At 39.4% G+C, this 25,349-nt stretch overlaps 1 protein-coding gene across 3 annotated transcripts in view; it reads right to left on the bottom strand.

Annotated features, from left to right (window-relative positions):
- The window catches only part of CPNE3 (copine 3), a 34,302-nt gene extending 8,982 nt beyond the window's left edge, over nucleotides 1-25,320 (bottom strand). Inside the window, exons 1-12 of one of the 3 annotated variants that reach the window (XM_055798424.1) lie at nucleotides 25,211-25,320; nucleotides 24,613-24,721; nucleotides 24,410-24,486; nucleotides 15,201-15,340; nucleotides 14,441-14,620; nucleotides 12,395-12,469; nucleotides 11,870-11,941; nucleotides 10,978-11,061; nucleotides 9,286-9,375; nucleotides 5,538-5,636; nucleotides 2,731-2,817; nucleotides 2,077-2,136 (exon numbers count right to left, since the gene is read on the bottom strand). In XM_055798424.1, the coding sequence (XP_055654399.1) occupies nucleotides 2,077-2,136; nucleotides 2,731-2,817; nucleotides 5,538-5,636; nucleotides 9,286-9,375; nucleotides 10,978-11,061; nucleotides 11,870-11,941; nucleotides 12,395-12,469; nucleotides 14,441-14,620; nucleotides 15,201-15,332 (879 nt within the window). In that variant the 5' untranslated portion in view covers nucleotides 15,333-15,340; nucleotides 24,410-24,486; nucleotides 24,613-24,721; nucleotides 25,211-25,320. Of the gene's footprint in view, nucleotides 1-2,076; nucleotides 2,137-2,730; nucleotides 2,818-5,537; nucleotides 5,637-9,285; nucleotides 9,376-10,977; nucleotides 11,062-11,869; nucleotides 11,942-12,394; nucleotides 12,470-14,440; nucleotides 14,621-15,200; nucleotides 15,341-24,409; nucleotides 24,487-24,612; nucleotides 24,799-25,210 lie in introns of those variants that run through there. The other 2 variants (XM_055798423.1, XM_005233027.4) reach the window with 2 other exon arrangements.
- Between the last annotated feature and the right edge of the window lie 29 nt (nucleotides 25,321-25,349).

The following is a 25,349-nucleotide window of genomic DNA, read 5'->3' on the forward strand; positions in this document are numbered from 1 at the left end:
AGCCTCTTCCAGTGCTCTGCCACCCTCAAAGTAAAGAACTTCTTCCTCATACTCAGGTGGAACTTTCTGTATTGCAGTTTGTTCCTGTTGCCCCTTGTCCTGTCGCTGGGCACCACTGAAAAGAGCCTGGCCCTGTCCTCTTGACACTCACCCCTAAAATATTTGTAGACATTGATAAGATCCCCTCCCAGCCTTCTCTTCTCCAGGCTGAACAGGCCCAGCCCCCTCAGCCTTTCCCCATAAGGGAGATGCTCCAGTCTCCTTACCGTGTTTGTAGCCCTCTGCTGGACTCTCCCCAGTAGTTCCCTGTCTCTCTGGAACTGGGGAGCCCAGACCTGGACACAGCACTCCAGATGGGGCCTCACCAGGGCAGAGCAGAGGGGCAGGATCACCTCCCTTGACCTGCTGGCCACGGTCCTCCCAATGTCCCCCTGGATCCCACTGGCCTTCTTGGCCACCAGGGCACACTGCTGGCTCATGGGCACCTTGCTGACCACCAGCACTCCCAGGTCCTTCTCCACAGAGCTGCCTTCCAGCAGGTCAGCCCCAGCCTGTGCTGGTGCGTGGGGTTGTTCCTCCCCAGGTGCAGGACCCTCCACTTGCCTCTGTTGGACTTCATCAGGTCCCTCTCCACCCAACCCTCCAGCCTGCCCAGGTCCCACTGAATGGCAGCGCAGCCTGCTGGTGTGTCAGCCACTCCTCCCAGTTCTGTACCACCAGCAACCGTGCTGAGGGTGCACTCTGGCCCTTCATCCAGGGCATTGATGGGTGAGTTGAACAGGACTGGACCCAGCACTGACCCTGGGGACCACCGCTGGCTACGGGCCTCCATCTGGGCTCTGCACCACTGATCACAACCCTCTGAGCTCTGCCATTCAGCCAGTTCTCAATCCACCTCACTGCCCGCTCATTTAGCGCACAGTTCCTGAGCTACCTATGAGGATGTTATGGGAGACAGTGTCAAATGCCTTGCTGTGGTTAAGGTAGACAACACTCACTGCTCTCCTCTCATCTACCCAGCCAGTCATTCCATCATAGAAGACTATCAGGTAGGTCAGAAATGATTTCCCCTTGGTGAATCCATGTGGACTGTTTCTGATGACCTTCTTTTCCTCCACATGCTTTGAGATGGCCACCAAGATGAGCTTTCCAGGGATGGACGTGAGGCTGACCGGCCTATAGTTTCCTGGGTCCTCTTTCTTGCATTTTTTTAAGAGGGGAGTGACACATGCTTTCCTCCAGTCCTCAGGAGCATGAAGGTTTCCCAAGAGGGGTGCAAGAAGATCCACCATAGCCACACACATCCTTGAAGTGTTTGGCCTTCTGGTTCTCATCTTGGGAGGCTGCTAAAGAACATTTCTCACTGCTCTGGTTGGCCTGGCCCCAGTTGGTTGCAATGGCGTGAGCATTGCTGCTTTGGACCCTGCCACTCAAGTCCTTCAGTTTAAAGCCCACCTCACCAAGTTGGCCAGCCTGCTGCCAAAGATTCTCTTGCCTTTTCTGAACAGGTGGATCCCACCCCTTCCTACAGGCTACAGTCAAAGAATATCCCATAATGAGGCATATTACCAGGGTGAAGACATCTTCCTGTTATGTGCTGCATTTGGTTCATGAATTATAGAACTTAAGGGTCCTAACCCATATGATGGCTTCTGTATGTTGTTTTGATTAAGTAAAGAGCCTTGAAAACCACCATCAAGGGCAAAAGTGATCTGTGGTCAGAGGAAGGAAGAGAGGAAAAAAAGCAAAAAGAGGAAAAAAGCCCTTATGAAAAGGAAACTTGAAGTAAATCAGAGAACTGTAAATATCTCCTCCATCCCCATTCAGACAGCTCAACGAGCTCCGAACGAACATAACTACAGGTTCAGAACTTTGTCCCATGAGTAAAGCAAGTATTTTTTTTCTAAACAGACTAGATGGACTCTTGACAAAACATCTTCCCCCTTCCGTGCTATAAAACAAAAAAAACAAAAAACCAAAAAAAACAACAATCGAATGAAAAGCACAGATGATCAACTATATACTTCAGTTTGTGCTAAAACTCAAAAGCTACTTTATATAAATGATTTAACTTACTGTGAAGTTCAGCTGACACCCACCCATGATATAATCAAGGAATGTGCATTCTACTACGATCTAAAAATAGAAGTTAAAGATAGAAATTACATTTTTTTTAAATGGGAGAAAAAAAAAAGGTATTATTGCAGCAACATCTGAGGTTCCAAGTTTGTTATCTTTACTCATGCAAAGCACTACTTTCACTGTCTAGATATCCCAGCCACTGCAGTGAGGATATGTACAGCGTGTGCCATCACACACTCAGTGCACCAGAATCAGGCCTTTTACAAAATTACAGGCATATAACAAATCAGCTCCAAAAGCTGATTTTCATTTATAAAACAACCTATTATGACAGACTTACCAGACTTTAATTCACCATAAAATGGTGAGTTGGGAAATGCAGTGGTTCAGGAATGGCCTTATAAATTGGTAAGCAACCTTTGCCATATAGATGGCATCTTCAAGAGAAAGTGAGGGGACAGGGGCGGATGGACACATGATTCAGCTGTCAATCTGTCTCCTTATATGAGTCACAGCCATGAAATATTTACTGTGCCTGGAACTTACCGACATTTTGAAGTTTCTTACAGTTTGAGGGTGAAGGTATATTAGATGACAGTTGTTTTGCCTGAACACTTAAAACCAGTCATACCAGAACACATTACTGACCTCACAGTGCTTAACGCTCACAATGCCCGAGTTTTTATAGCTTTTTTTCTTCTGTCTTTTCTTTTCATTGATACACTCAAATTCAACCTGCATGAAAACAAACAAATCCAACCAAAGCACTATAAATATAACTTATGCAACAAATTTTAAAATTCTTTATTCTAGGACTCATACTTTGGGCTGGTATTAAAAATACAACATATTTCACTACCAAGCAAAATTAAACCCTGCCTGCCCAAAAAAAGCAAGAAAAATAACCATTATCACAACAGTAATCTCTAACCCAAAAGCTTACAAATATGTTTGTTTAGACAACTGTATTTCAAACAGACAAATTTTGTATCATTTTCCCTTTGAGGATTCTGCTAACAACCTTCTTTTTGGTAAAGACATGGCGATTCAGGCAAAGCGTTACTGTTTCCAGTAGCTGTGGTAGTAACATACAAAATAAGAAGTAAATGCTTAAGCTTTCCAAATTCAATTGTTGAGGCTTCATCAACTAACCCAAAAGTTTAACCTCCAAGTGCAATCAGCAGCTAGCCAGGTTAAGCAGCTCCTGCCATCATACAGGCATGGCACAATGCAGCATGTCTGGTGTATAAATAGTCTGAGGAGGTATTACAGACACGCCTTCTGGCTCAGTGTCAGAAACTGGTTCCACTGCTTTGGTTTAAATTAATCTCAAATGAAAAAAATGCACCAACAAGGTCAGCACCTGAAAAGTCGACATGCTTCTTGTTTTACTTTCATTTTTTTTTGGAAATTTCACCACCAGCATCACTGCTATTTCATGAAAATTGTCTTTCAGGGACTTGTTTTTATACTGTATCAGTTCGTTAGGTACTCACTAATAACAGCCACAAGATACATAACATTTACAATCTTTCAACTGCATTTCATAATCCTCCAACCAGAGCTCACTAACAGCATGCCTGGGTGAAAGATACACCTGGTGGTGGTGGTGGTGGTAGGTAAATAAAAAAGAATCAAAAATTCTCCACAAAATGAAAACCACCCATTCCCTTCAGTCACACAAGATCAGCTTTCTCAGCAACTGAGGATACAGTCACACCCATGCTCGCCTCAAACTTGAAAGTTATGCCTAATCTCCCACAGGTGCAGCCAATGTCAGAACTGTGGGAGTAACGAAAATAAAGTCAAATTCTAACGTGCACCAGAAATCTTTTACAGATGTTATCAAATTAATCAGATCATGCAGAATTAGAGATTAGTTCCTTTTAAAGGTAGAAGAAACCTGGAGCACATTATTTATGTTGTCTCTTATCTTTGCTTCATCCTACTGACACAGCAATAAGGTCCTTAGATCAGGCAGAACAACAGTTCTCACGAAAACAAATGTCTTAAAGCATTTCTAAAACCAGCACAGGCAGATTACAACTTAAAATACCTTTCCTTTAAATTAAGAAGAGACGGCCACTATTACGCTACTAGGGGCGCGATGAATATAGATACTTATTCGACTCTGAAGAAGCCTTTATGCAACACAATGCTGCACAGGAACTCACAATCACAGCCCTTACAGAAAATATGTGCTTGAAAATGTGAACATACAAACTTGCTAGGTTTGTTTAATTTACAATACTACTCTACAACAAAAGTGCAAGTTTAAAAAAAAAAAACAAAAAAAAAAAACCATCTTGTCAAAGGATTTGTAAAATCTTCATAAAAAAAAGCAGAAAAAGTAATTTTATGAAATCCTCCTGCTCCCGATTTATTTTTCGCACTTTAATTACAACAATAAGAAGGACCACTGTCAGAATTGAAAGCTAAACTGGTACCATCTGGCTGCTGAAAATCTAGAAAAAATGAGAAAAACACCTAAGAGCTCCAACTGGGCAGCATATGAATTATCTGCACAGGGTACAAGTCCAAAATTCCTTACAAACAATATAAAACCTTGAGGCATTAAGCTGAACCATGCATAATTCAAAACAAATTCAGAAGGAGCTATCTAAAAGAAAAGCATGGTTGGGCACAAAGCAGCAATCAAAAAAACAACTATCATCAAGCTTGACTTCACATTCAACAGCTCTGAAGAATTAAGTACAAACGCAACACTCAAGGTGTTAGAAAAGTACAAGCAGGTGCTCTTGTATATACATATCACACTATTATTAATGTAGGAGCAGATCTGCAGGTTTTACAGAATTAAAGGAAAAGACGGTAAAATATTTTGGTAACATACTAGTCCACAAAATGAATACTTTTTATGTTACAGTTGCTATGCTAACTTTCTTCTTCTAAATGTAAACCTTGTCTAATGAAAGGTTTGCAAACTTACAGCTCATTAGAACTTAAATGGCAATTTCACTTTAAAGCCACCAAAGTAACACATTCACTTGTTTTTTTGTGCACTGGCATAAATGTTGAATTTTTTCATAGTCACTAAAGTCTGCATGAGAATCGGTAAGTGCCATACCTGAAATAAAGGACTGAGTAAAGCTTGGAAAAAATATTACAAGCTTTGGTCTTTTAACTGCAGTAAAATTTGTACTGCATTCTGCCTTTTAACACTCTCAATTTTCTGATTTCTGTATTTTTATGATCTATAAAATTCATTTGTGCTGATGGTTGGTTATTTAGATATGTACTATTAAAAACTGTAACCAAGACACTAATGCTAGGAAAGTGGATGCATAATGTCAGTGCTGAGTCAGCGTCAACTACAGTAACATTGTTAAGGTGTAGCCTAACACAAGTTCAACATCTGCAAATCAAGTGGCAGAAGTTTTGCTCCAAAATGAGTGAAAAAGCCACACAGGCAGCTTAGGCGATGCAAGACTTACAGGTGAGGACCGAGTTGCTTCCTTCAGCTTTGACATTGTAGTTTGAAAACTTCCTATGAGATCATGAGACCCATCATTATCATAGTCATAGCACTCAACCTGAAATGAAGCATTATTCAGTGTTAGTAACAGAAATGGCTCTACAAAAGCAATAAACACTGCAATGACATTTCTAGTTCAGGCAAACCCAAAGATCCAAACCATTCCTTAATCTTTTGTATCACGGAGCTTTTCTCGCAGTGCAGTCTTAGAATTGCATCTAAAAACTAAGGATTAAGATTGGGTAAAAGCCAATATACCTGGTTTGAGATCAGATCTTCCACTGAAGTGAAGGCGAGACGAGAATACTACACAGCGTCAGGTCTCACATGAGCAAGCACATCAAGTATGTTGAACTATGTTTTGGGAGTGAGGGTGTATTGGGAAGCATAGGAAAACAACGCAGGGTTTTTTACTGTCATCAAGGATTAAGAGGCTTAGTTTTGCAGAGGTACCGAGGAAATTTAATTATCTTTGAGCATTCCTCTAAAAATTTAGTAATTCACTTATTCAGTGATCACAAGATTAATAAAGTAATATTAAAGTGATAATTAAACTTGTAATCTTCAATGTAAATAATTTTTAAGCGTATGAAGGTTTAGCCCTAAATCTAGAAATAAGAATTGATTGCTTTTATTATTTTTTTTATTTTTAAGATTAGCAAATTTAAACAGTCATTATGATTGACACCATGGATCTGAATATCAACTAGCATTAAACCAAGAACACAAGGAAAAAGGGATTTTCTAATCGGGGTCCTCAAACTATGGCCCACGGGCCAGATACAGCCCCCCCCAGGGTCCTCAATCCGGCCCCCGGTATTTACAGACCCCCCCACCGGGGGCTGGGGGTGGAAAACCAAGCAGCCGCAGATAACTGCCTGCCACTGCATCCACGCGCTGGCCCCCTGGTTAAAAAGTTTGAGGACCCCTGTTCTAAGTTTTACTATTCAATCAACTCCTCTTTTAACATCCCAACCCACCGAAGAAGGCAGCAGAAGCAAAAAATACCTTTTTTCCTCTTTGAAAACCTATCAGTTTGACTGTGCATAATTTTACCACTGTTACTTTATTCCTACGGTGTCCTCAATTTTTGTTTTTTAAAAGCTCAGCTTCTGAATGTGACTCAACTGCCTTTCTAGAGAAAAAGCTGGGTATTCAGCTATAATAGCATATGCTAATTCCATCCACTTCTGATACTCTATTTCAGTTTAGCAACAGACATGCTAGCTAACTTAATCAAATCACAGAAAAAAAATCAAAATGATATTGATAAATCAAATTTATAATAAAATAAAAATAATAAAAATATTAATAATTCCAAATATTCCTATTATTTGGAATCAAAACATAAACCTCAAGAAAACCTTTTCCGAATATATATGGCTTAAAGTAAACAGCTATTTTCATGTTTGTCTTTCCAGACTGAAATCTTGTACATTATATTTAAGAAACAATTTAGATATTTACTTGGCCACTTCATTTAGGAATAACAAAGTAAAACAAACAACTTCAACATACACTTGAGCTTCAGAGAGGAATCAGCTTTCTGAAAACAAACAGTAATGTTGAAGTACAAAATATGATGTGCAGATTGAAACTTCTACACTGTGCAGAACACGTCTCTATGTTGTGGTTTGCACTACCCCTACAACATTTGGAATGCACTGATAAATAAAATGCATGCACATGCACTGAATAGCAACTTAAATCTCTTACAAGCAGCCACAGAATCAAGACTAATGTTCATGGCCAATGCTATGTAAATTGTTTTGAATGCCATAAATTAAGCCAATCAAATACTCAGCCAAGTGCTTCCGTACCTGAAATTTAAACTGAAGACATTTACTGAGCCAAGAGTTATGGTACCTGTTCACAGTTAGCACAGTTATTTCTTGTTCCTTTTAAAGGGATCAAAGTTTGCCTTGCTTGATATACTCGACCCATCTAAGCCAATTTTCAATACTTATTCTAGACAAGACAGAAATATTTGGTTTGTTCCACGTATGCTCTTCTGGACACACAACAGCACTAGGGAACCACGTAATAAAACTGCATATATGATTTCCCCAGCAGAACTAGGCATGCTTGCTCCAGATGAAAGGCTTGCATTTTCAACACAGGAAAAACTTCACTGACTGCAAACACGCTCACATGGAATAAAGCAACAAATCCGAAAGATAAAGAATCGACTTGGTTTGTGCATTGCTGGGGACACACAAACTAAGCCATTACATAGGTGAAAAGCCACTCATTATGGAAAAGTTGGTGGTTTTACTTACTATGACAAATAGCCCATTACGTATGCAATTGTACGCATATGAAAGTGTTAAAAGTATTGTTTAATCCTTCAACATTCTAATACAACTCCATCTGCATATTAATGTTTGAAGTGACAGCTCCCAGATTTCTAAGTTAAGACATAATCCTACCGTCTGTCTGCAAGTCCGTAACAATGCCAAGTAAGATCTACTTCCTCTGGAAATAAATGTACAATTCTCAGGCAAGTTTCCAAAGAACCAACTTTATTAAAATGACGATAGAGATTAGAATAACTTCATTTTAACAGATATATTTCAGTCAACAGTCTATAGTTCTAATATGGCTGTTTAATGAAAGAGAGAAATGTATTTATAGTATATGGATATCTAAGAGCTGCCACAGCTACTCTGGGGAAAAGGGAAGCAGAAAGAAATGAAAAGAAAAAAAAACCACAGGAGCAGTAAGGGAAGCAGGTTCTGGGCTTGTAAAATTGTTCATTAGTCTGCTATATAATTATGTATTTAAATCTGTAGAGGTGCTTGTAACACCCAGATGCCTGTGGCTGTTAAACATTTGCCAGGGCTGCCTAAAGTTGTATGGCTAATACCTGTCACATGCTGATCATGCTCTCATTTTTCCTTCCGAGAAGAATGGCCAGTAGGGTGCTTTGTTTCATTTAGGCTTTCCTCGCCCCGCCCCCCAAATGCTAAAATATCATGCTTCTAACATGTTCAAAATAGCTTATAAATGGCATTTTGATTGGTTGTTTAGCTTCAATCCCACCCCTAAAGGGAATTCCTGAAGAAAAGCATTCAGAAATTAAACATAATTTATTCAATATAAGACTTGAAGATAGAATGAGTTAAAGACCAGTTCTGGTAGAACTACCACTTCACAAGTTTGGTGGACTTTGACAGAAAGTTCAGTTTTATCCAAGGAGAAAAATTTGCTACATCTGGTATCCAGAAGATACACCTGGTCCACATCTGTTAGATAGCATGTTAAGTGTAATTAATTGTATCAGGTAGTATATTAAGATTTTCATTAGTGTTACCTGTTGCACAAGTAAAAGTATTACAAGATCCATAACATAGAACAAAGCATATTCAAGCCTTAACCACACATCTTTCACTATGCAGTATCTTAACACAACAAATATTGGCTGATGCAACACTAAAACTGTATGGTTCAAGTAAGTCACTGAATGGACATTTCAAAGCTCCTGGTTTCCCAGACTTTCAAAGACCAACTTCTATCAGATAATGTATCACAAATGTGAGACTGTTTTTTTCTTCCTAAAACATGCAGGTATCTCTGTGATTTTCAAATAAGAATAACAAATCTAACATTTTCAATCAAAACAAGGCAATAACTAGAACAACATATCTTCCATTTATTACATATTCAATTTTTTTAATGCATTAGTTCATGCATTTCATATACATTACCTTGATTGACTTATCCATGTCACTGTAACACAGAGAATTGAGAGAGATTTTAAAGGGCCTCCAAACAGGATTCAGGTTGTTTTTAATAACCTGTTAAAAAAAAAAAAAAAAAAAAAAGCAAGCTAGTATAGTATGGTTTACAAGGGTGGAAAGTATTCATTGTAATGGGTCACAACTTCATGTCATGATTCTTGTAAGCAAAAGCAGTTGAATAACGCTGCTGTCAATCACCTCCTGCAATCCAAATCCTAACATACAGGATATAAGAAACCTAAACATTCTTAACGTGCAATACCGCTGTCCAAAAGAGATGGTATTTTTCAACTCCATATTTTTCTATATTTCACTGTGATCTACTCATTCAGCTACTACACCGCAAAAAAAGAAATGTATCTTTACAAAAATATCGATATTGTTTTTTTTAAATAAGCGCACACACATATATACATACACACAAACAAATATAGAAGTGTGACTTACCAAAAAAAAACACATGGAAAAAGATTACATTGGAATTTCTGAATACATCAATGCTCTGGAGATTACAGTTCGCTCCAGCTTATATTTATTCTGAAATGCCACTTACAGGAATGTTCTCTCAAGAAGTTAATGGTATAGTAAAGCAGAAACATCGAATGAAGATAAAAGGTCTCTCAAGCTGAACATTAAGCAAGTGTTATTTCAGAATAATACTGAAGGATCTTCAGAATCTGTCAGCTAGAAAGTATCTGTAATATACCAAATACATCAAATGATGATCTTGCAAAGCACAAGAAACTACACACAACAAGCAATACTTAATAATACCTAATAATAGTATTGCTTATACTTCCAGCACTGTAGAAGTGCAGAGAAAGAAAGCTCTCTTTTGGAATAACAGCAACACAAAGAGGTTTTTTTAAATCTTTAACATAAAGAACTAATCCTCCAGCCAGTTCTAGGCTAGAACAGCAAATTTTGGATTCACTACTCAAATGTGTGAAAACCTCATGGAAAAGATACATTTTATGCAGAATCACCACCTCACGAGAGAAACTGTTTTTACAAATATGACACAAAAAGGACTGATACTTCTTCAAAATCCATGCTTAAAAATTGATATTGTCAGCACTTCAAATGCACACAGAACCTCAGTTGTGACTAGGGCCTAAGCTTCTACAGTGAGACATTTTGAACTTACTCCTACCCTGTCAGTTGCTGCCACTGGAACTCTGCACCTCCTCCTGGGTGGAAGGCTGCTGCTGCTTAAGCACGTTTTCCCTCACTCAGCATTATTCTTGGCTTGCCCTTGCTATGCAAGCATTCAGGATAGGTATTTTCATTAGTAAGCAGTACATCTAGGTGACACTGACATAAGAACAGCACTGTCACAGGAATGCCCAAGTCCCACTGACACAAATGTCCCTGTGGGACTATGCAGTACCTTTTCAAAACATCTGTTTTCTTCTAGATTGCAGAAGGTTTTTTTAAAAAAGAATCCTTTACAATAGGATGACATAAATCAGAATCGAGTAGGTAGACTTCCTGTTCTATCAGAAAAATCAGTGGAAGACCTGAGGTAATTTCTAACTGGTCTTCATGTCAATTACCAGACCATTCTCTTCTTTCCGTAAGGCACTGTACCTCTAGTGCTGCGACATACTGTAAATCAAATAACCTTAATGTCCAGGTTGTTGACCAAAAATATCCTACCTCTGTTCTGTGAACCATCACCCAGTTTCCATCTCCAGTCTGCTTGTGGAATTCCAGATAAGGATCTGACTTTCCAAAAAAGTCCTGTAATTAAAGAACATGTAATTATCCCAGAATAGCCCCTGGCATGAATTCCATTAAATGCTAGTTAAAACACACTTAGATTAACAAAAAGTAAACTAAATGTTCAAGGAACAAAAGCTTTAGATGAAGAAAAGCAAGTCTGATTATACTACCACCTGTGAAAGAGAGAAAGAAAATGGGGGCATGTCTGTCAATATCAGGTAAAAGTCCTGTAGTGTCCAAATACTGAATACCAGACAGTTCAAGTAGAAGAATACTTACACTAACAAGCACTATGATGCATAGTTAGGAAACTAAGGATTTCATTCAGTTCAAAAAGGTATCATTAAATCAACCAGGAAAAATAACAATATTATTAAGATTTTTAGTTTTGTTTTTAGAAGTTTTTCTAAATACAGTAATTTTAGTTAGCCCCAAAATATTTAACAGATTTTTACACTCCAAGGACACTCTCCCATTTATTTCAGAGCACTAACAGGTAATCATTTATACAGCTGTTCAAACAAATGTATATACTAAAACTCCTTTATCTTCATGATTAAATATAAAGATTTACATTTAAATGGAAGCATGCTGTTCCCAGACTATCCCTGCAATGCACCTGTCATACTTAGAAATACATTACACAATTTCAATAGTCAATGAAGTTACTCTGAAGCAATCTTTCTTTGATTTCTTTTTTAGTGTATGAAAATCTTAATGGATTTAATTATTTCAGCAAAAGTGAGAATGAACATTTCAGTATTTCCTGTTTTGACAAGATTCTGATTTTACTACTTTATCAAAGAAACAGCAATTATTTAAGTACCTTACTGTCCAGTTTCCTTGCTTCTACTTCCAACAGAACCACCCTGTTATCCTTCACTTCTTCTGCTGTAATCTAGATACGCAAACAAAATAAAATACTTATTTTGTATTCAGGAACTACATAGCTTTCTCGTATTCACAACACTCCTATGAGAGGTCCATTTAAAAAAAAATCATGTTTGCTCACAAATGAAACATTAAAAAAAATGGGGTGGGGGAAGGAGGAACGGTTTTATTTGATACTGGGATTCAATGATGATGACACTGACAATTAGAGAGACTGCCCAAACAGCACATCGGATGCTCTAATTATTTTGATGGATGCTGAGACTTACAGATGCAGAAGGTGGGCTGCTCTCCTTTCGGATGACAAAGAAATATGAATGGAGGGGGGAAAAAAATGCTTTAAGATACTTTTCACAGCACTGTAGATCAGACACACTGTGCTCAAACCACTAACTAAAAAAAAACACCACACAAAACGATTCAAGGATAAACACTGAAGAGATTTATTGTCTTGTCTTACCGTAATACTTCCTCTTCCAGCTGGTCTACCATTTTTAAGTACTAACGGTTTTGTTAGAGTCCTGCTAGAAACTATCTGCCAAGACAAAAATTGAGTGTCAAGTATTATTACTGCAATTTAATAGATTTTCAAAGGAATGAAATGAGATAGTAATCTTTTCATTTTAGAAATTTGTCCTTTATCATAAAGATGACTGCATTACATTTACTTCCCATGATGTCCTATAAATAAATAGGTAATACACTTCAAAATTTTAACATATTTATGCAGATGAACACATGCAGAGTTTCAGGAGCAGTATGAAATAAAATGTATTCTAGTAACATGATACGCACACACAAAGATAATACTTCAATTTCCAATCTCAAATTGTTCTTAAATTTTTCATACACACTATTCAAACACGTGCAAGCCACATTTCATAAATGGCTTCAGCAAACAGAATTATAAATACAACATTTGTCACACAAACAAACATTAGTCCCCCCCCCCCGCAGTGTTTCTAGTTGATTTTATTTTATCCTCTCCAGGCAATGCTTTCTTAGCATTAGTGTCTACTCATTATACTGGTCCTCCTTTACATTAAGAAGGAATGATTAATTCTAAATTGTGATGTACATAAAATAAAAATACTTTAGACACAGGGGAGGAAAAAAACTAAGAAGACTCTCCTGACAAGTGCCTTCAAAGGATCTATTAGAAAGAACAAGTTAAAAGAAGCTGCCTGATTATGACAGCACCAATAGCAGAATTTGACGGGGAAATGGGAGTGAAATCAACAGTAGACAGAACCAGAATCACTGCTTGCCTTAAGTGGAAAGCAAATTGCAAGGTCAGTATGGCCCTTGTGAACACTTTTATGTTGCTATACAGCAATTCTCTTTTTTTATGAAGCATAAAGATAATAATTTGAGTATTAAGAGTACATAAATAGCAATTACTACTTTGTGCTCATTGACAGCCCACTTACTTTCAGACAGCAAACTGGACAGACCATCCTACAGTACATTTCAGGGCATCATCTCAAGACCTTTTGCAAATAAAATGTATATACACTGAACTGAGGCTTGAAAAAACAAATGAAGGGAATCCTACTGTGGCAGTGTGTTTCCCCCCACCCATCACGACCTTTATTTCCATAATAATGTTCAAGTGCTAACCATTAGTGGCAGTCATAATGACAGTCATAACATATGCACCTGGTCTCAAAGTGGATTCAAGACAGACAAATAGCCCTTGGCTAATGTGTTGTTAATTGGAACAATGCACCCACCTAACCATAGTGCTACTAAAGGTTCAACTCAAGCCATGTTTGAAACTAAGTCTTGTAGGCAGTATGCAAATATGACTATCTTACTTTATAAATAGTGGACAGCCCAGGACCCGTTGAGCTCTCCTCTCCTGCACATCAGTGGGCTGCACACTGGGACCTCCCCTTGAGTAGGGACGCCCCTCAAGGTTACTCCTCAACGCTGAGAGATTTCTTGCCACAACGTGTTTTTGGTAAGCAATTAAGAGCATGCTGAACTTGAAATCTTAGATAAAGGACTGACTGTGCTGATTTAAAGGACTGACTGTGCTGATTTAAAGGACTGATTGTGCTGATATAATCCTTCAGATATAAACTGCTGACTAAGTCTACGAATAAGTCTGGATCTAGCTGCACCTAAACTCCCCTCTGAGGAATTTAGAATGCAAGAGGGTCCTTTCTGAACCTCATGACTCAACGGGAGGGTCTCCGCGTCAGTTTTGTCTGACCCTGTCCTTTATGCACTAAATACTCCAGCGTACCTTCCCACTGGATCCTGTGAAACCACTGTCACGCTTATTATCAAGCTTTGTTAAATCACTATTTTATATCAATAAACATATTGCTGGTTCTCTCTTATGAGTGAAGTGCGTTACTCCTTCTGTAACACCCATTCAACTTAAAAGCACTCCAACTACACCAGAATAAAGCGACAAATTTAAGGTAGAAGTGGTTAACGATTGATTTGCAGTAACTTCTGTTTTCTTAATTCTAAGGAAAATCATCTGCATACTTACTTGTCCCAGTGTACATTCAAATTCTCCTAAGAAATCATCATCATTCAGATCAAATGTTTTGTTATCGATGTCATATATTCCAAATTTAAGTTTCTGAACAAGCTCAAAATAGTAATCAATTAGGAATTTCTTGGCAAACTTTGGGTTCAATGAATTCTTAACTCTCTCTGTGCGATCAACCTGCAGTTAGAAAGATATCACTTTATCCAGATTTCACCAACAAAACAAGTACTCAAATCAAATAACACATTATTAAAGACTTTCAAAAGTTCTTCTTACTATAAAGCCGTATCTTCCTAGAAACCTTTCATCAAATATAAATAATCATATTACATTATAAAACCTACTTCTGTAAGTCAGAGATATTTGAGGACCTGTTTATCTTTGCTCCCTGTAAGGAGTATCTGTTCCTGTGTAGGGAAGACCAACATAAAGATGGTGTATTTTCAAATCCAGGATAAGACCCTAGTTTTAGAATAGTATGTTTATAAAAGCCCATTTAAGCACTTATAAGGCTTCTTCTGTTGGTTCACATATGGCTGGGGGAACAGTACTAAAAACCAGACAGATGTTAAGTATTTGTTAGAAAATTACTATTAGTGTGCTGCCTGTACAACTATTACAGCCATAATCTAATGAAAATTATTCAGAGGTGCTGGTACACAATTAAAATACTTCAATGAAATCATATACCACTGTGTTTTAAAAGGTCCAACAAGTAAGACTTTTTATCAGATTTGTGAGAAGCATCGTGTTGTACCTCATACCACTGCTGGCCACTTGTGTTCTGGAGAAGCACACACAGTGGGTCTGACTTGGAACCAACATCTTTGTCCAAGAGATTGGTGCAGGCAATGGTCAGCTCCACCTTTGTCACACACTGTGCCGCCATTTGTTAAGCTAGAACCAGCAAAAGAAATCATTATTTTTAAAATCGACTAAAAAGCAAACAATGGGATTGTCACAATGCATGAATTCTCTGACGGACAGTTAGATTCCGTTAGCTTGTCAGGAGTGAGATTTGAGGAATTTGCAAAATCTGCAAATTTTAAGATTCATGATGTGCCAATATTACAGTATTCCTGTCATACTCTTGGCTTTGCCACATAGCTATAAAACTGAATTTCAAAATTTTCACATATGAAACAAGATCAGATTTCTTAGAATGCTTGAGGAACCAAATGGAAAACAGGATACATCACAAAGAAAGCATCGTGGTTTGAAATGCTGACAGTAAAACTTAGCAAGCTTTAAATTACATCCTGTAAAGCCCACACGAATGCCAGCATCTTATAACGTAGATATTAGTTCAACAAATAAGGAAAAAAAATGTATAATATACTCCCCCACCAAACCTTTGTAACAAAACGTTAAAAGCACAAGCATGACAGAATTGGAAAAGGAGTTTAAGTGGGTTAACAGGAATAGGTGACCTTACTTTAGGAAATCTTCAAAAACAACTACAATTGTTAATAATAGGGATACACAACTCTTAAGTCAAGTAAGAACTGAGAATTAGGAGGAAGTGTTCTTTCTGGAGGTTTGTTTAAAAAAAGAACAACTGAAAGCTTTCTCACATTTCCTCTTAAGTATCTCAGCCTTTCTCCAGTGGAGCTGAGAAGACCAGCAGATACTACAAACCTACAGAAACAACCTCATTATCAGTTATGCATCCCACACTGGGATAACGTGCCTCTGCAAGCCTGATTAGGTTTGAACAGCAGGTGTTTTCTATATAAAAAGACCTCTATACTTTTCAGGAATACAGTTGATCATTTCCAACACCTTTTTGGTAAGTGAGCCTCTACAGTACAATTGCCCTCAACTCAGAGACTAAAACTTCCACATTTTTCCACAAGCAGCCCATCTTAGATGTTCCAAGGCCTCGTTAGCTTCAGGTTCTCCTTCCTCTACAGTAAGTCCACAGTCTAGTCACAGTATCTCTTTGGATTAACTTACCTTGAAACTACACAAGACACTAAAAAGAGTATGGGAAGGCACCTGCTTCTATCTAGCCAGCTCACTTGCATCTTACACATGAACATAAAACTATACTTAACCCAACTCATCACTCTTCCTTTCACTGCATTCATACGGCTTTTTGTGAATTTCTTAGAGGCAAAAAGGGAAAGGAACATGGAAAAGAGGAACAACGAACTGAAAAGAGGAGAAGGTAAACACTGTGGTCTGAGGGAATTTTCCTGAGGCTTCTTCTATTCCACTAGGACACACTTCACACATCATCTCTCCATATCTGTTTTGCTATCTTAGAGGTGGACCTTTCGGAGACTAAAGCAAATACAAATTATCTGTAAAGGAACCACTGAAGCATCCATGCATATACATTGGTTTTAAGAATCATGTCAGATTCACAGAAATCCTCCTGCACATCCCAAACACATAAACCTGATTCCATCTTGAAGTATCTTTTGCTCCCATGAGTTCACCAAGTTTCAGTCACTGCGCTTGAGGGAAAAAAAGCGAAGCTTGAAGTTCTAAGCACTTAAATTGTTTTTAAAACTATGGTTTTTAGCCTTACAAAACACTTTTCTAAAAAGCAGTCTGCCCCTTTTTTTTCCTGGTTCTCTTTTTATACTGGTATTTTCCATTCCGTATTGCTTTCCTGGCTGCCAGAGAGAGCTCATTAACAGTCAATGACTTTGCCCATAGAATCCAGTACAGGCCAGTGCATGACTCCTTAATGGCCGTTTCCAGAAAAACAACTTTCTGCTGACAAAATGATGTTCTAATACCCACTGATGCTGCAACAGCAAATAGGAAGGGTTTTCATTAAATTCAACAGAATTCAGACTTGAATTGAGACACATTTCTCAAAACAGTCAAAATTTTCTTGCTCTTACTTCCCTGAAAGTCATTATTACAAGTCCCCAAGGGACCTGTAGCCACATTTCTTTTGTTAAAGAAACGTTTCCAAAAATCACTGGTAAATGGATGGCATCCAGTCAACCTAAAAATCTGATCAGCTTTTTCTGCTTAGCCTGTGTATGTGTGTGTGCATGTCCCACTTACTCTTACGTGAGTACTTTCTCATGTGAATACATAAATTCTGTTCTCCCACTATGCATCTAATGTGGGATAAGAACAGATTTAGCAAAAAAAGTGCGGTGCAAAAAACGCCCTTTAACACTGTGGTGGGTTGACCTTGACTAGACACGAGGTGCCTGCCAAGCCACTCTATCCTTCCCCTCCTCAGCAGAACAGGGAGGGAGAAAATAAGATGGAAAAAACCCAAACCTGTGAGTCAAGATAAAGGCAGTTTAATGAAGCAATAGTAAAAGTTGCATACGTGGAAGTGAAGGAAAACAAAAGATGTCATTCTCTGCTTCCCACCAGCAGGTGATGTCCAGCCACTTCCCGGGAAGCAGGGCTTCAGCATGCATAGCGGCTGCTCCAGAAGACAAATGTAGCAAATAATAAATCCCTGCCCCTGCCGCTTTCTCCTCCTTTCTCTTAGCTTTTATATCTGAGCAGATACCATATGGTATGGAATATTCCATTGGTCAATTTGGGTCAGCTGTCCTGGCTATTTCCCCTCCTAAGATCTTGCCCACCCCCAGCCTATAAGGGGGAGGGGAAGTGAGCGAGAAGCGCTGGAGAGACAGCCCTGGTGCTCTGCGAGCGCTGCTCAGCAATAGCCGGAACAATGGCGTGTTATCAACACCTTTCTAGACACCAATACAAGCACAGTACTGGGGCTCAGCCCGACCCAGTACAAATACACACAGAAAGGAAGAATTAAAAAGCTGCTGCCCTCCCCTGAAATGCAAACGCTCTTGTTTTGAGACATAATAATTTCATCCATGTTAGATAAAATACAATTTATAACGTGAACAAGCATTTATCCAAGTGGAGGCTGCTCAACTTGAAACCCAGCTAAAAAGGCAAAACTTCCCAAATCCTGAGATGGTCCTTTAATCTCTTCATTTCCAGATTTGCAAGATCCAAGATGAAAAATAATGCAAGGCATTTCCCCCAGAGTTTTTGAGACTATTAGCCATCAATATTAGCTGTATACAACCTGATTTTCAATAATATTATAAACATTGAAATTTAGTAAAATACTAGTGAGAAAAAAGACTTATCTCATTAACCCAGAACAGTATTTGCAGTACTGAAACTCGGTACGTAAACACCAGATACTTCTCTTACAACACTGCAGTCACTACAGAACTTGCAGAGGGCACACACATGCTTCACATGTGTGAACTCAGTACTCTTTTGAACAGCAAAACCAAACCAGTAACTGTTGAAGCTCTGCATATTTTGCACAAATCCTTGTAATCCCATGTTGCACAAAAGCAAGAATTATGCCAACTCCACCAAATTCTCCTCACATCTGAAAGCCCGTGTTACCTGAAAACTTCCAAAACAGGTTTGGGAGATGGGTGATAGGATTCCTAAACATTATAAACTCCCTCAAAGATCAGTCACTGTCAGGTAAGTAAGAATGCTTTTTTTTGAAGACTTGATGCAATACAGAGGCTGGCAAACTGCAGTCTCTTCAGGATGGTGGAAGTCAGTCATAGCTGCACTAGTGCATTACTATTGAAATACAATTCTACAACACGCTATCAGATCTAGTAGGCAAATTGGATGCAAAATATTTTAGACACGACTGGATTACTTGCACATTTGGAACACCGGAATAACTTCACATGGACAGATGATATTGCTTGGGCTCTGGTAAAATGATCCTTCACTTCCAGTAACAAGTAACATCGCATAACATGAGAAATTTATTTAATTAGTTATTGTTATCCAAGTGACTGCTGCCCATTAGCCAAATACAATTAAAACCTCTGCTTTTTTCAAGCTATCAACTGTTTGTCTTCCATGTAGGGGGCATCATAAAGTGACATAAAACACACCAGAACAAGGCCAGATGACAGCTCAATAGTCCTTTTTATTGAAATAGTTTTTATGACTGCAAGAGCATATCAAGCTTTTAAAAAGCACCAATAATTCTGGATAGGAAAAGACTGAAAATTACTACATAAACTGTATGGCAGAACTTGCAATATCCAAACTCTGAACTACAGCAATGTATGGTCACAAAGGAGATACCTGTTCCTGATCCTATGACATGTCTAGGCTGCTCAAGAGCGTGATTATGTCAAATAAGTATATTAAAAATCCTGCTGCTTGAGCTGACATTGTCAAAGCAAAACCATAAGTCAAGGACTAGTCTTGTCTTGCAGTTCCACCAGTCATAATGTTCTCTGAATTCTTCTAAGGATTCTACTGAAAACAAGTCGTGTCCACCAAATAACCCAGCCAATGTCTGCTTTTCAATGGAAACTGTAAACAAGACATTCCACCTGGAAAGGAATAGATCTATTATCAGAATAATCTTCTAACAGAGCATTTGGGAACCGTCAAGACTGCAGCAATCCTGTCAACCATGCAATACCAGAGGAGAGTACAGGCTTGACCAGATAACCTTCCAGTGTAGTACAATATGTTCATAACTGTAGGTGCTTCCCAATCTGACAAGCAGAAGTACATAACTGCAAGAAGACAGAAAGAGTAATAAAATGAGCACTGCTGTAGCTGGGTTTGGCATCACTGCCTCTAGTCACAAGTCTCAAACCTGTTCTGATGTAAGCTATTGCTGTCATTGAACATTTCCCAGTTCCTGTGAACTACAAATGACAATAGACCAAAAATCTGTATTTTGTAGTTACCTCAGGGCCCAGATGGACAGCAAAAAAGCAGGGGAAACATTTCAGAACTTGCTAAGAATCAGCTAATTCTCTAGATACAATGTTACACTTAAGCGTTTTACGTGACCTGTGGGCAAGACTGAAAAAGGCTGTACCATATGCAAACAGTGCTCTGACCCTTCTTGGATTATTATTTCCCACAAACCTGGGCAGATAACAACAAGGAAATAAATCAAATAGACAGACTATAAAAATGAAAGTCATGAACCAAGCTTAAACCCAAAATAATGCATATGAAGCTTTATTGTCCTGAACTTCAGTGTATGCAATTGTTCGGACAGGACCAAGATACCACTTACTGCAAAGTGTTTGTAGTAAAGAGCTCTAGGCCTATATGACTTAGAACCTCTTCTATTGCAGACCAAGCAATAACAGCACTTCTTGCAACAGCCTTTCACAAGAAGGGTTCTGGTGAAGAACTGGCACAAAGATGGACAAAACAAGATTTAAATGAAAGTAACTTGGGAGACAACATCCATCTGACACTATAACCTGCTCAACCCATAATCTTAGCACAGTTCTCTAACATCTCCTTGTTAAGAGTTACATATCCAAAGAGCAGAGAATGACATCATACTGCCAGAAAATGCCAATTCTGCTGCAAGAAGAACGAAATTACGACAAATGGATGGTTCTTTCCACTGGCAGGGCTAGTAGCAACACAATTTCTAGTGATCTTGGACTACATGTATATAAATATGTATTTTCAAAATATCTCATAGTAACCCTTCAATCTCAATGAAATAGACCACCTCAAAGAAGCTGACATTTCTTATAAAGTTAAAAGGCTAAGGCTGTTTCATAACCTAATTTCATCACTGCATTTGAAAATGAGAGCCTTCTCTAAAAATTATACCTCTAAATCTGAATTCTGGCTCCTCTTTTTTTCTCTTCACAGGCAACAGCTAACAAAATTTTCCCGTGGCATTAGCTGATGTGCTGACAAGCTGAGTAACAGAAGCAGCTCAAAGTAACATATCTCACCTTGAATTGTTCTGTATTTGAAGAATCAGAAAAAACCTGGAGAGTGAGCTGATTCTTCTCACATTTGCTAAGTAGTATGGACGAAGGAATTGTACCATTCTTAACTGAATAAGTGAGATTATGCTGATGACTACAGAACTCATTTTATTGGGGATCATGCTAAACAAAAGTAAGAGCTAATATTCAAGACATGTGAGAAGGGAGACATTGATTTCTCTACAGGAAATGAATCATCTATTTATACAAGCTTCATCATACCCAGGCAGTTCAAATATTTATCTACTGGACTGGTAGCACACTGGTGTAACAAGTCAGGCAATTATTTGTGGATACTTCCTATATATAAAAATCTACCATAAAGTCACATTGCCAAAGAACATATTTAGAATTCTATTTTTACAAAAATCCCACTGTACAGACCAGAAACTATTTATTTTACTTCTTATGGATGCCTGTTTACAAGATGACTTAGAAACAGCCATTTCTAAATATCCTTCTGTTCACCTTTTTATTCCTGAATATGCATGTTCACTGTTTAGGCACCTCTTTAATGCTAAAGGTTCTCTCCAGCATCCTCCTCACACATAATAATTTTAAGAATTTAGGGTAATGTTTAGATCCAAGTGAGATAATTATAAAAGGCAATATTATGCCCTGAACAAGAAAATCAAGAAACACAGATCTCATTACTTCAATTTTTTTTTTTTAAGCAGATGGCACTCAACCAGGGGAAAATGCATTTCCTGCATGTATGTTTTATCAGAGTATTTTTATATCAATTATTTTATGGAAAACAACCAATCAACTATGTAATTTGAGTAGAACCGTAAATCATATACTCTTCATTGCAATTTCTGTGTAGAGCCACTGCCTTCACATAATTAACATTATCCAGAAGAAAAAAACACTTGTATCTCACTAAAACTTGCTGTGTTTTATTACAGAAACAAGAGGCAAGTGATCACATCTTTTAGACTACTCTTTCTTACAGTCCGTTTGAATTCTGGCATGCTGTGACACTCCACTGTTACAAATACCAGTCCTGAAAAATGAGTTTATGGTAACTTACCTCAGAGGTCTGCCTCTGGGCTTCTCAGCAGAAGGCTAAAGCTTCAATACTAGCATTAAAAATGTGAAATGAAAGGAAATGAAAACCAAGAATTGTTATTCCCACATATCAATCAAAGTACCAGGTTTGAATGCATATACTTTGAGGAACCACAGCTCCTCTTAAAGTAAAAAACCTGTCCAACAGTTTTATGAGTCCATGACAGCATCACTGTAAAGTTTATTTATGGGAAACTCGGAGCCTTTGCGAGAGAACAAAGTACAATATAGATTAAATATTTTAAGAGTCCAGCAAGAAAAGCCCTTCAAGCCTTTAAGAACAAAGATCGGATTACCTTTTTTTCCTATTCATTTAATGCTTTTCTTTTTTCAGTAAGGTGACAGTGTTTTCAACTAAATAGACCAAAATCAGTGGCTTGCAAGCTCCCAATGTGGCTTACGCGCTACAAAACATATGATTTCCCACACTGCTTAAGGCTAAGAAAAATCCATAAAAACACTACCCCACAATGGTCTAGCATATAATTTTGTATCTCAGTATAAACAACACTAACTTGAAACTGACAATCACAAAATTACACTTTACTATGGCACAGCTGTATTTCAAACCTTCCTGTAGGCAATCCAAGAGCTCTCCAGTCAGCTCTCACACAATTCTGTATCATAGCAGGTACTTGCATTCTGCATTCACTGTGCCTGCCAGGCATCACACATGCTCTGTGTGTACATAGACACTGGCTCTGAACACAGGCACACAGCAAACATGCTATGCCCTGTAACCATCTCCGATTATTTTATTACACATGTGCTTATCACCTACCATGAGGACTTCATAATAACCCTACGGGATGTGAGAAACACCAGAAGCAAGATGCCACCACTGGATCTAATTTGGCTGGCTCCAACTGGTGCCTTGGACAAAGCACTGAGTGAACACATGCACCTGATCCACCTACATGATGGGAAGGATCTACAGGATACAGTCTTCTTTCAACCACGTAAGAAATTAGGAAGCAAATGTTCCAAATCATTAAGACTATTAATCTTAGCCTAATTGATACAAGAATTGAAGTAACTTTGTTGTGTTTAATAGGAACTGATGCCTACAAACACTAATTCAATCATATATTTATGTTGGAAGAGCATCCTGACTTTCACTGAAAAATTAACAAAATTAATAAGGAAGGGAAAAACATATCTTACTACTTAACTTTGTCCCCAGTGGATTTCCTAAAGGAAATCATGGCAATGACAGCATCTGGTTCTAGATCATAACAAGGAGGAGGGGAAATTAAACTCCATCCCAGCTAATACCATTAACCTATCTGTAGAGTTGAGATTTTAGTTTTATTAGCTGTAAAAGAAGGATCTTTGGTGTTGTTTGTACAGAACTGCTATTATGGCTTCCCTCTAGCCTTGAACTCTGTAGAAACATTAACACCTTGGACTTACCAGGCGGCTGTAAAAACACTGTGGTACAGCACTGCTAGCCATGGAATTCTGGCAGGTGACATTTAATAATGGCTTAGTTATTCAGCTTAGCAGAAATGGACTTTTGCTTTCAACATCTGAACTAAACTTAGTTGAACAGTCAAAAATAATGGATTTCTATAGATTAATTCCGCGATACACAGATAACACAAACATACTTTTTGGAAAAACGCTACATTCTTCCCAACACCATAACATAAAAACAAAAAGACCCTTGTCTGGTTCTCCTTGCTCCCCTACACATCCATCTTGCTTACTTTGCTGTCTTCCAGTGCTTGTTGGTGTTCTGCATGCCCTCTGAAACATCTTATCTCTACAATTATACATATATAAAGTTAAAATTTAAAATTTCAATTTAAAAAAATAAAGTCTGGGATTAAGTTTGAGTCTAATTATTTTTTTACTAAATAAACTTTTTATGCCACCACAGAAATATCTCTAACTTGAACTTTCCGGGACATAAAACTCGCAAGAAAACAAACAGGTTTAAGTTTTGGAGGCAGGGTGATGCATATCACCTCGAGGACACTTAACGGGCTTTGAAGATAAGAGTATGGAAGCAAAAGTGAAAAGCTTTCATATTTCAACTTTTCCCTAGTGGAAGAATAAATTATGACAACACGCACATCAGCTAAGGTTTGTTTTACATATACACAGCTGCAATGAAGAAAGCAAAACCAACCTCCCACTCCAACAGCAGCTCAGGAAGAAAAACATGTGGGTTTTTAGGGACGACGACGATTTCTGACAGTCTCCTTCCTAAAGGGTGAGGGCACCTTTCAGAGCAGCATTGCACCGCCACAGGGATGGCCACCCGGGACGTAAACGTCGTGGCGTACAGCCTTCACTTCACTAGAAAGTGAAGTTAAACCAGAGTTTCGCTACCTGAGGGACGGCGGATCACACGACTGATTTCCTCGAGCTCCGCAGAAGTCCGTGTGCAGTCCCCCGCAGCGAGCTGCCCGTGTCGCGGCGCAGGAAGCCGGCCAGCCACCTGAGGGGGTGTTTCGCAAGAGGAGACGGTTGGGACAGCTGCCGCCCGCGGCGACAACCGCCGCCTCCAGCCCCAGCCCTGCCCTGCCTCCCAGCTGCCTCCCTCCCTGCCCCAGCCCCAGCCGTCTCTCCGCCGGACGAGGCGGCCGCCTTCGCCTGCCGGAGGGGGGGGGCGGGGCGGGCGGCAGCCCGAAGGAAGGGCGCCCGGAAGGCATCGGCTCCCTGTACCCGAGCCGGAGGGGGCGCAAGCCCCGCGGCAAGCGGGCTGGCACACGGCCAGCACGGCCGGAGGACTTGCCCCTCAGGCACGGGAAGACGACGGGGCCCCACCAGGCGACCGGCCGCGGTCGCCAGGCCCCCGAGCGCTCTGCCTCGCCCGCGGACGACGGCCGGCCCCGCCCTGAGCAGCGGCACGCCGCGCAGCGCCACGGCACAGTACAGCACAGCGGCCGCGGTCCCCTCACCCCCCGCGGCCCGGGCCCCCGCTCACCCGCCGGGGCCGGCGCCAGCCGCGCCAAGGCTGCGGGACCCCGACGCCCGCAGCAGCCACGCCCACGCCAACCGGGCACGCCCCGCCCCGGGCCAGCCGCCGGCGATGGCGCATGCGCACACGCCCCTCCCACCCCCTC

This window comes from Falco peregrinus, chromosome 3 (genome assembly GCF_023634155.1).
Source record: "Falco peregrinus isolate bFalPer1 chromosome 3, bFalPer1.pri, whole genome shotgun sequence".
NCBI classification, from domain to species: Eukaryota; Metazoa; Chordata; class Aves; order Falconiformes; family Falconidae; genus Falco; species Falco peregrinus.